Source organism: Erigeron canadensis, chromosome 6 (genome assembly GCF_010389155.1).
Source record: "Erigeron canadensis isolate Cc75 chromosome 6, C_canadensis_v1, whole genome shotgun sequence".
NCBI classification, from domain to species: Eukaryota; Viridiplantae; Streptophyta; class Magnoliopsida; order Asterales; family Asteraceae; genus Erigeron; species Erigeron canadensis.
Window position 1 is genome coordinate 12,748,956 of NC_057766.1, and position 11,660 is coordinate 12,760,615.

Genomic DNA, 11,660 nt, shown 5'->3' on the forward strand with positions numbered 1-11,660 from the left:
GCAGTCAATAACGAACAAAAACTGGATATATAATTCAATCTTCGAAGGCGTGCAACACTATCTGATTGAATCAATTCGGTAGTTCACTCAAAATTACTCAATCGCATACAATCAGAGTTTACAGAGTTTTCTGTATGATTTGTGTTTAGTATGTATGTGACATACGGGAGAGAATTCTGAAAGAATTCGTATATCACAGAATAATCGATCCCAGACCCGTAACTACCTTTGTGTTTGACTGCTTAAAAAGCAGTTATGGGCTTGGGATCAATTATTCTGTGATATATGAATTCCTTCAGAATTCTCTCCCGTTTTTCACATACATACTCAAACACAAATCATACTCTAATTGTATCCGATTGAGTAATTTGGGGTGAACAATCGAATTGATTCAATTTGGTAGTGTTACACGCCTTCAGAGATTGAATTATATATCCAGTTTTTATTCGTTATTGACTGCATATCCGCAACAAAACATAGGACATAAATTCGCCATTATGATATAGTTCAGGTTAGTGTAACATTGTAACATTATAAAACTTCTTGTTTGGTTATTTTAACTCATTTTGGTTCTATATATTATAAATGTCTAATTTAATGTGTGTATTATTAAAATTAAATGTTTTGATTGTTTATTTATTTACAAGACAAAATGAATGTATATATAAATCAAAAGTATATATTTTTGTTGATATGACGATATATAATTTTGTATAATTAGTCATCTGGGTTAATCGACCTCTAACATCCATTCGTGATTACACACATTTAGTCTGTTTCATTTATAATGAATAAGTTTTCAAGAAGAGCTTTGTTGTTTTGTTGTTTGCGCGTAATTATATCATATCTCATCTTAAAATGCTTCCGTATTTTTATACAAATTGAAAGTAACGTAAAACATGTGCATTCTAAATTACGTGGCTAGCGACATAGAAAAATACAAAGGAAAATTTGAATTCAGTTTAAAAACTACTTATTTGAAAACAACCATATCTTTGCAATTACTATGGTAATGTTGTTTATATTTAAAGAGGCCTTAAATACTTTCAACCAATCATAACACAAAGAAATCATCTTTTTAACCAATAAGAATCAAGAGAATTCTTAATATTTTCTCTATGCTCTACCAACAATATATATATATATATATAGGTTTTAGGTAAAATAAAACAATTATTAAAGTAAAACAGATAAAACAATAAATTTCTCTTTAGTGAAAGTAATCGTGCATCATAAAAATCATTGTGCATCATTTAAACCATGATCTAAGAGTCAAGATCTTGTCTTATTTGTTTTACTTTAATACTTGTTTTACAATACCTAACCCATATATATATATATATATATAATTAATGGCGATAGATTTGGGGTGGGGAGTTGTAAATGTGTTATTTTAAGTGTTAAAAGCATAATGTATGTTTGCTAAAACTTTATGACCATTGAAGCACCTTATTGGAAGGAGATACAACTAATACTGGCACCAATGCGAGAAATGCTTCATGTTTGTTGGGTTTCATTCGGAAATATGTGATACACCCCTCCGTTAAACCTTCCAATTGGATGGTCACATTCTTCATACGTTCCAAATTTCAATTGTATTGTTTCAATTTTAGATTTATGATCAATTGAGCATGGCTCAAGTAGGTATCCACATCTAAAAGATACATAGGGTCATTGTAGCACTTTAGAAAATGAAGATGTTATGAATTCAAACCTTGTTTCCAACATGTCTCATCGTGTCATGGATGTTGCCAGTAATTGTTATATTGGGAAAGGTTAGGTAAAGCATGCAGTACCTATCTTAGGTAAAGTATGTGAGATTATGTAAAATTTAGGGGAGATTATGTAAAATTCAGGGGGGGGGGGGGGGGCTATGTATGTTTATCAAATTCAAAGATTTAATTTGTAAATTTTTTAAAGTGGCAATTCCTAAGCTTAGGTAAGGTCTACAGTACGGATCATTTTTCGAAATAAAACACCTGGTGAAAAACATCTTCACCAGTTTACACATTTTGAGAGTTTTTAGATTGTTAGTGTATCATGCATCTATCATTCATTTTAATAACCTCACGATTTATATAAACTATAGGATTTAAAACCTTTTATTGACAAAAATTTATAATATATATAGATATTAAAAGCTACCACCAAGAATCTAAATTTATAATTGATGCAGAAATGACCAGATTCAATGAACAGATCAATACCAGTGAATTGAGCGAGTCAAATGAACTGATGAAAATTTCCAAGATAAAAAAAAATTCTGAACTGAAGTCCATTTCTGAACTGAAGGGGTCATCTGAACTGAATCAGAATTCTGAGCAAGTGATTCCATCTGAACAAGCCATGCTTATTCTGCCAGCGATAGCCCACTTCAGAAAAGTGTTTACTGAACCAGTCCAGCCACCAGTTGTAACACTTCTCCAGTGGCAAGAAGCTCTAGATACAACCATCAAAAATCCATCAGTTAAGTTCTCCACTGAAGCCCACCAGTCCATTGAAGCTCTCCAATGACCAGTTCCAGTTTCTAGATGAATGCTTTAGATTTACGTCTCCAATGGAAGTCTAGATTTCAGTTTTTCCAGTTACCTTAATAAAATGTTCTGACGCAAGCTTGTGGGGTCCAATAAAGGAAGGATGACAACTTTCCAAAGAAGATGACAACAAGGGAATGAGTGCACACATTTTTTCTAACGGTTTGTGGGCCCTCTTGCAAAAGGAATCTTTCCAGAAGCTTTATCTGTTCATTTCCCATTCGCTAATAAATTAGTGGTTGTCCTTTGCACATGACAACTTTTATATTATTTTATTATTATATCCATAACTCCTAGGAAATAGTTTATGTAGCTATAAATAGGGGTTGTATTTCTCATTGTCAATCAGATTATCTTGTTGAATGAAATTAATAGAGCATCATCTATTTCTTATCCAAAATCTTCATTTACTTTTATAGATCTTTGATCTTGATGGTTTAGAGTGATCCCTTTATCTATATTTGTGGTGGTTCGTTCTTTATCAAATATAGTGGTGAGATCTTAAATCTTTGATTCCTTTATCTGTGTTTATGGTGGCTAGACCTTTATCAAAAATAGTGGTGGAGTGGAGTGTTTCCTTTATCCTTGATTCTGGTGGCTTGGCCTTTACGAATCTTGGTGGTGGATTCTTTTATTTATCCTTTTGTGTATCGTCTTGTTTTGTTGTTTATTTCATAAAATCCAGAAAATACCAAAAATATATAATTCCATTATGTTTAATTTCCGTTGTGCTTGAGTTATTGTGTTTTACGCATCAATAATCTTAAACAAGTATATATTTCAAATTTAACCATTCAGCTCATCTGTAACTATATATGCGTATCGAAGCTCAGATTTTAATTTATCATGTCAGATTTCATACTAACTTTTTACGACACCGAACATTATACTTCAAGCCTTTTACACTAGAAACTTAGTTTTAAATCGACACATCATCAATTATAGTTAACTAAAAATTATACGGTTTATTAAATAAAAAACACATTTAATTTAAAATAACACAAATACATTAATAATAAGATTACATTACTTTTAATTTAAAATCTAAATTAGACAAAAACATAAAAATTAGAAAATGACATAAACTAAAAAAAAAAAGCCAAGAAGATCAATCTAATAAATTATTAACTAGTCAATCAACCCGGATCTAACCCAAACGTATACGTGAATAAAAATTTTAAAATAAGATGGTATATTAAAACAATATATATAATGTTTGTTATTGATGCATTATAATTTGATATAAAACTAATGAAACATTTGACACACAAGTTATAAAGATAATGAAACAACTTACAAAATATATACTAATTTATAAAATAAAAGCAATTATTACATTAATACATTAAAAAAAGGTGCTTTATTCCGCTGGGGATGTCGTAAAATGCTTCAACTACGTCATCGAATCACACCTTTTGTGTGGTCGAAACTCGGGGATGGAAAAGACACTTCCATATGGTTTGATAGATGGGCTGAGCAATGTCCATTGAGTCCAATGATCTCGGATAGGCAAATTGTTCGAGCTGGGTTCTCCCTTGACTCTAGGGTGGCTGACTTGTGTTACAATGGGGTATGGAATTGGCCAGACCAATGGCGATCTGACTATCCTATCTTGAATAGGATACCGGGGCCAATGCTACAATCTGACATTAAGGACGAGCTTGGCTGGGTTGATGTTGCAGGTATTGTTACGGATTACTCGTCTAAAGCATGTTGGGATACTATTAGAGTGAGGCAAGCTGAAGTTCCATGGACTCACGTCATTTGGTTTTCTCAAAGTATACCAAGACATGCATTTCTTGTATGGCTGATTGTCAGAAAAAAGCTTAAAACCCAAGATATGTTGATGCAATGGAACAAGAATGGAAATGCTAACTTCAATCTCATGTGATGCTCGTTGTGTAAAAAAGGTCCTGACTCACATAATCATTTATTTTTTTAGTGTTCTTTTTCTTCACAGATTTGGAGCAGAGTAAAGATATTGGCTGAAGTTCCATCTGTTTCTAACAAATGGGAAGATGTACTACATTGGCTGATCATCAAATCGAAGTCAAGATCTTTCAAGAATGTGATTGGGAGGTTACTTGTTGCGGCTACGGCTTACTTTGTTTAGCAAGAGAGGAATATACGCCTGTTCACTCATCAGACGAACCACCTAATGTGATTATTATTCACATTATTTCTACTATCCGACTCAAGTTAGTGACATTTCGATTCAAGAACACTACGGTGGTTGATCATTGGTTGAAAGTGTGGAAGGTGCAACGAGAGATAGCCTTCATTAAAAGATGAAAGCGAGTATCCAGCAGAAGTTTTGTTTATGATAATTTTGATTTAGTCTCATCTTGTAATATTATAGTGTCCAGATAGCATACAGCTGGTACTTTTTAGATTCCATACATATGACATGTCATATATATGAATGGTGCATTCAACTTCTCCATTTGTTTTGTAATGTTTTTTGGTAATGGAATATAATTTACAAGGGTATCTCATTAACAAAAAAAAAAAGTGCTTTATTTTATAATATTATATAGGATTTTTATTAAACAGCTATTTTTATTTTTAAAATATCAGAAAGTTTATATGATATCATAATTAAAATGAAAATCTGTCAAGATAAAAAAATGACGTTGCCACATTATAAAATTTCTAAAAATACTTGTAGACAATAATTTTATAATGTTTAGTATAAAGATAAAGATAATGATTATTATTACGTCAATTCCATTTGTGTTTTGTAATATCAAGTCGAAATAAACTCAATTATGATTTGAATTACTATAACAAATCGATTTTCATGACCTTTTAGGTTTTTTTTTTTGGACACATATTACATTACCACGTGAGCTAAAGGTCCAGGATGAGATATAGAGGTAGACTTTTACCAATAAGTTAGTCTCATATATTACACGTCGGTTTCAAATTCCAAACCCAATTTGTATCGGTTTTACTGACAATAATTTACCAAAAACAATTATATATGAGTTTTATGCATGGAGATTGTTAAGTTTGATAGGCAAGTGTGGTTCACGTGCCATATATCAAATAATGAAAGGAGAGTACTTTTTACATGTGATATTCCCACCCACCAGTCTACGTACCAGACCTTCATGAGTACGTACGTTCTATAAATTGTCAAATAACACATAACCTTTTACTCAATACATCAATTCTAAGATCGATCAACACCACAAGAGTGCAGCGACAATGGTTAGCATTCAGGAGTTAAGAAAAGCGCAACGAGCTGAAGGTCCGGCGACGATTTTGGCCATAGGGACTGCTACGCCGCCTAATTGTGTAGACCAAACCACATATCCAGATTACTATTTTCGTATTACCAAAAGCGAGCACAAGAAAGACCTCAAAGAAAAATTTACTCGCATGTGTAAGTTTTTACTCATGTTATCTGCATCCTTTGTTTTTTTCTTTTTAGTAAAAGGGCAGTTTTTACCTAGCTAGATAAAAAAAACAGTTATATGCATGACGGAATTTTGTACTCTATTGTGTATCTGTGTTCAGGTGACAAATCAATGATTAAAAAAAGATATATGTACTTGACAGAAGATATATTAAAAGAGAAACCAAATATTTGTGCCTACATGGCACCTTCATTAGACGAGAGACAAGACATGGTGGTTGTTGAAGTACCAAAGCTCGGCAAGGAAGCAGCAACACGAGCCATAAAGGAATGGGGCCAACCCAAATCCAAAATCACCCACCTCGTGTTTTGCACCACGAGTGGTGTTGACATGCCAGGAGCTGATTACCAGCTCACAAAGCTGCTTGGACTTCGGTCATCTGTCAAACGTTTTATGATGTACCAACAAGGTTGTTTTGCTGGTGGGACGGTCCTTCGTATGGCTAAAGACTTGGCTGAGAACAACAAGGGGGCTCGCGTCTTGGTTGTTTGCTCGGAGATCACTGCTGTAACTTTCCGTGGGCCTGATGAAACCCATCTTGATAGCCTAGTGGGTCAGGCCTTGTTTGGCGATGGCGCAGCCGCCATCATAGTTGGGTCTGACCCATTAGTAGATATTGAAAAGCCACTTTTTGAGATTGCTTCTGCTTCCCAAACTATTCTCCCGGATAGCGAGGGAGCAATTGATGGACATCTTCGCCAAGTAGGGCTTACATTTCATCTTCTCAAAGATGTTCCGGGCCTTATCTCAAAACACATCGAAAAAAGCTTAGTAGAAGCCTTTCAACCCTTGGGCGTAGTTGATTGGAACTCACTTTTTTGGATTGCACATCCAGGCGGACCAGCAATCTTGGACCAAGTGGAGGCAAAACTAGCCCTTACCCCCAATAAACTGCGAGCCACGCGACACGTGCTTAGCGAATATGGGAACATGTCAAGTGCTTGTGTACTCTTTATCCTTAACGAAATGAGACGTTCTTCGGCTACAGATGGGTTCAATACCACAGGAGAGGGTCTCGAGTGGGGTGTGCTGTTTGGGTTCGGGCCTGGACTAACCGTTGAAACCGTGGTCCTCCATAGTGTACCCATTTAATTAGTGATCCTATGGTGTTTCTTATTAGCCATTAATGTGGGCTTTTTCTACGCTAAAAATTTCTTCTCCTTTTATGGTTCTGAAATACGCCATTAAATGATTGTAATTGTCATTCCCTTTGTTAATGTTGTTATTTTAATTGGATAATGTAACGTTCCGGTTTTTAAACGGTAATATTTTATGTATGATATAATAATTTAAAGTTAGCAAATATAAATGTGTTATTTTCTTATTAAAATGTTAGTGCCTATATAAATTGTTAGAGAACTTAGGGATTTAAGTGTAACTAGCTACTAATACCTCAATTTTTATTAAAACGCAACTAATATATTAAAAAGGGGTAATTACCTAGAAATGCAGTCAAGTAATGCTTAAAAGTTATTGTGTGCATGAACTTTAGGTCAACTTTATTGTATTCAGGAAAACTTGTTCAATAGTCCTATAGCATGCAAAAGTGACTGTGTCAAAAGTTAGCCGGTCACCACTTTCACGTTGACCCGTTAACTGTTTACGTGACATACACACAATAACTTTTTGGAATTAGTTTATACACACAATTAAAAAAAAAACAGATTATTTTTTTTCAAACTCGCCGTAAACTGCAAATACTCGCTGAAATACTTAAAAATCCGATTAAACCTTCGTTTCTTCGAATTAGACCACGAAAATTGGCACCAAAATACTCAAAAATCAGTCGCGAACAAACCCTCAGCAAAAGTTAAACCAATTGAGACTCGTCGGATAATTCATCAACTCGCCGGAAAATTTAAAATCACCATAACTTTGTTGTTTCTTCGAGTTTCGGACAACAATTTTGAGCAGTTTGGTGTTGGTTTCAAGTCGAAACTCGAATAAACAACAATGTTATGGTGATTTTAATTTTTCTGGCGAGTTGGTGAATTTTCCGGCAAGTCTCAATCGATTTAACTTTTGTTGAGGGTTTGTTCGCGACTGATTTTTGAGTATTTTGGTGCGAATTTCGTGGTCTAACTCAAAGAAACGAAGGTTTAATCGGATTTTTAAGTTTTCCGGCGAGTATCTGCAGTTTCCGGCAAGTTTGAAAAAAATTATCTGTTATTTTTTATTGTATGCATAAACTAATCCAAAAAAGTTATTGTGCGCATGCCACGTAAGCAGTCAACCGGTCAATGTGAAAGTAACCGGTCTCACATAGCCATAATCCCGTTTTATGTTCACAATATCCAAAACTTCAAGGTATATGAACACAATAAAGCTGACCTAGGATTCATACACACAATAACTTTTGAGCATTAGTTGACTGCATTTTTAGTCACTTATCCCTATTAAAAACCACTTGCAATTAGTTGTGTGTGCCTTGAGGTTCTAACCGACAAGAAGAAAACTAGGATGGCAACAAGCGTGAATGAATTAATCTTCACTTACAAGTGCAATCTCATGTTCACGTCGTAATTAAAACTCCAATTTAATAATAATAATAAAGGAAAAAGTGAGTATAAGCCTGTTATGCACACAATTTGAATGAAAAACCCCTTACATACTAATATTTTAATATTTTAAATAAATACATGGCCCCCCATGAATTTTACCTTTTTAAAAAAAGGTGTGTGAAGGGTTTTTCACCCAACTTGGGTGCCTAACAGCCTCATATTCCCTTCCCCCTAATAATAATAATAATAATAATAATAATAATAATAATAATAATAATAATAATAATAATAATAATAATAGAAAAGTGAGTATGGGGTTGTTATGCACTTAACTTGAGTGAAAAAACGTCTCACATACTAATATTTTAATATTTTGAATAAATGTTTGTTCTCCATGATTTTTATGGTTTAAAAAATAGTACGTGAGAGGTTTTTCACTCTACTTAGTTGTCTAACAGCCTCATATTCCCTTCCCCCTAATAACAACTAAAAAATGATACGTGCGTTGCTCGGATTACACTAAATAAAACACATTTATTACTTACACCACATTTTTCACAAGGTTTTATCCCAATTCCCATGAGGCTTACACCACATATCTCATAAGGGTTACAAAGATATTTACAACCGAATTACTTTATTAGGATGATTTAAATTAGGATATTAAGATACTTGTGAAATTATTAAGGTATATTTATAAGTCATAATATACGAAAAAAAAAAAAATGAAACCAAATATATCAATTTAACATAAAATTAAACAGAAGCGTAAAAAAAAAAGTAAAAAAAAAGTAATAATATACACATGTAAAAATGTGAATAATTCACAATGTCAAAAGAAAGATATTATCCAAACACAAATTAAAACATAAAATGAGATAGGCTAGAACAATACCATTTAATCAACTACAAAACACTAAAATGATCCGCCCATCCTAAATTTGATTCCATGAATCATTCAAATATACGAAAGCTTGTCACCAACGCATTCTTGATATTTTCACGTATTTGAACGTTTACATCGTATTACATTGACGAAGTCTGTGCATGTTTCATAGCTAAATTAAACACATGTTCATTGCATATGATTAATAGAATAGTAATATGGTAATTATTACAAACTCGATAATAATGCACATTAAAGAATAGTGAAGTATATCAAATCTGAATTATTCACTCAACTATGGAAAATCAAATCTGAATCGTAGAGAAACAAAATGGTAGTCGCGCATTTAGTTTACGGAATTAAGCATTCCAGACATATAACATGAAATCAGTTGTGATATGTTTAATTCGTCAATATGGAAGCAACATACACAAACATAAAGACCTCTTTTAAGTTTGTTGTTTCCGAAACACATGCTATAAATCTTTAAAATCAATATTTCTTAAAACCATGACCATATAAACAATAAAATATCCCAAAATCAATGACATGATCATAATCAATGCACACAATAAAAAAGAGTAAAATCAAAGTCGAAATCAAATCAATTTAGCTGAAAGAAGAGATCATGCCTAAGTTCGGAAGTTGAAATACATTAGCCATTATAAATGATTAAATTGAAATACATTAGCCATTATAAATAATTAATCAGTAAAATGTCTATAGACTAAAATATGGAACGTAACACCCAAAAGACCAAAGATATCAAAAGAAATAACAAATACTCTGAACCCTCGTATGTTTTTTTCTTATCAAGTGAAAACATGCAAATAGTGTTAAAATATGATCACGTAAAATGAATATATGTCCGAAAAGTATTTAAGCTTACGGGGTCACACCTCAACGTAAATGTAATTATAAATTAATTAATATATTAAATATAATTTATTAATTAGTTTGATAACGAAAAACTAACGGAGGTCCGTTAAAAGAATTAAAAGTTAACGGTACTTAACTAACGGACTTAATAGAGAAGAGTTGGAATTAGAAAACAATTAGGAAACCCCTCTAGAATGTTCTAGGAGGGGACGGTCGACCTAGGGGTTCTAAAACCCTAAACTTGGTCATCAAGTTTCCTAAACACTATAAATAGAGGCCTAAGTTAATTGTTTTCAACACACAATTTATTAGGTTTTCTAAAACCCTAAAAATCTCTTCTCTCTCTCTTTCTCTCTTGGTTCGGTCGACTACTACAAAAGAAAAGGGTTTTGGGTTTTTGTTTGGGTCGAAATTCAAGAGCAAGGAACAAAGGGTTGTTCGGTTCGTGATCAAGTACTAGCATACATACATTCCAACGCTGTGTGTGCAATCGTAGAGAGGTTTAATTCAAACCTTCTTATTAAGGTTTCTTGCTTATATTCTCTCCAATTTAAGGTACACATTCTATACTTTGGTTAATTAATTAAACTACATAGATCTTGTCTTCCGTTGCGTGCTTTGTGATTTGATTTGATAAATAGTTATATAACCCAACAGTGGTATCACGAGCCTACTATGTATGTTTTTTGATTACCAATAAATCAAAACTTGAAGGGGGGTTAGGGTTCTTGATCTTCAAATTTTCGATTATATATATATAGTTAAATTGATTTTGTAATTTAATTACATTAATTAAATTAGAAAAAGGTTTTATATATATATATGGATCGAAAAATTTTTCCAGAAAAAAAAAAGTTTTTTTTAGGGTTCTTAATCAAAGTTTTGATTAATTACATGTTTATGTGATAAATTGTATGTAATTATATGTTGTACCTTTAATTTTTAATGGTTAAAAAGAAGTAAAAATCATGAATTTTTCATGCAAATCATTCATGATTCTTACTTAGATATATTGATATGAAATCTTCATCATTAGGGTTAATTATGCTAGATAATTGGATAATTAATTGTGTGACAATTTGAATTTTTCGTGTAAATTTTCTGTTTTGCGACAGTTTACTAAAAAAATCATATCTTTTAATCCGTAATGAGTTAGAGATCGTGCTTTGAACTGTAGATGCTCAACACATAGGTCTAAAACTTTGTAGTTCTGGTCGAAGTCTGAATCGGACCAGAAATAGGTCTAAATAGGTCGTGAAGCTACTGGAATTTCCAGTGAGCAACTAAGTGATTATGTGATAATTGTTTGTGTTGTATGTGTTCAAGGCTTACGCAATCAAGGCAACTTGATGTATGTGGTCCTCTTCTTTGAAGGGGGAGACGATTTAGACATGAATAAACCATAGTGACATCTTTAGGTGGCCTACCATAACTTGTT

At 32.8% G+C, this 11,660-nt stretch overlaps 2 protein-coding genes across 2 annotated transcripts; both read left to right on the top strand.

The window, feature by feature from the left end:
- The first annotated feature begins 3,918 nt into the window (after window positions 1–3,918).
- LOC122604320 lies at window positions 3,919–4,425 on the top strand. The gene has a single exon (XM_043777210.1). It carries the CDS (start codon window positions 3,919–3,921, stop codon window positions 4,423–4,425), a length of 507 nt encoding a protein of 168 aa, XP_043633145.1.
- A 1,279-nt stretch (window positions 4,426–5,704) lies between these two features.
- LOC122603111 (chalcone synthase 2) lies at window positions 5,705–7,216 on the top strand. Its single transcript, XM_043775729.1, has 2 exons — window positions 5,705–5,922; window positions 6,057–7,216. The coding sequence occupies exons 1-2, from the start codon at window positions 5,745–5,747 to the stop codon at window positions 7,046–7,048; spliced, it is 1,170 nt and encodes a 389-aa protein (XP_043631664.1). The 5' UTR covers window positions 5,705–5,744; the 3' UTR covers window positions 7,049–7,216.
- Window positions 7,217–11,660: the final 4,444 nt, after the last annotated feature.

Coding starts and splice junctions, on each gene's coding strand:
- LOC122604320 (XM_043777210.1), top strand. CDS start 3,919: ATGCTTCAACTACGTCATCGAATCACACCTTTTGTGTGGTCGAAACTC.
- LOC122603111 (XM_043775729.1), top strand. CDS start 5,745: ATGGTTAGCATTCAGGAGTTAAGAAAAGCGCAACGAGCTGAAGGTCCG. Junction 5,923..6,056: donor AGAAAAATTTACTCGCATGT/GTAAGTTTTTAC, acceptor ATCTGTGTTCAG/GTGACAAATCAATGATTAAA.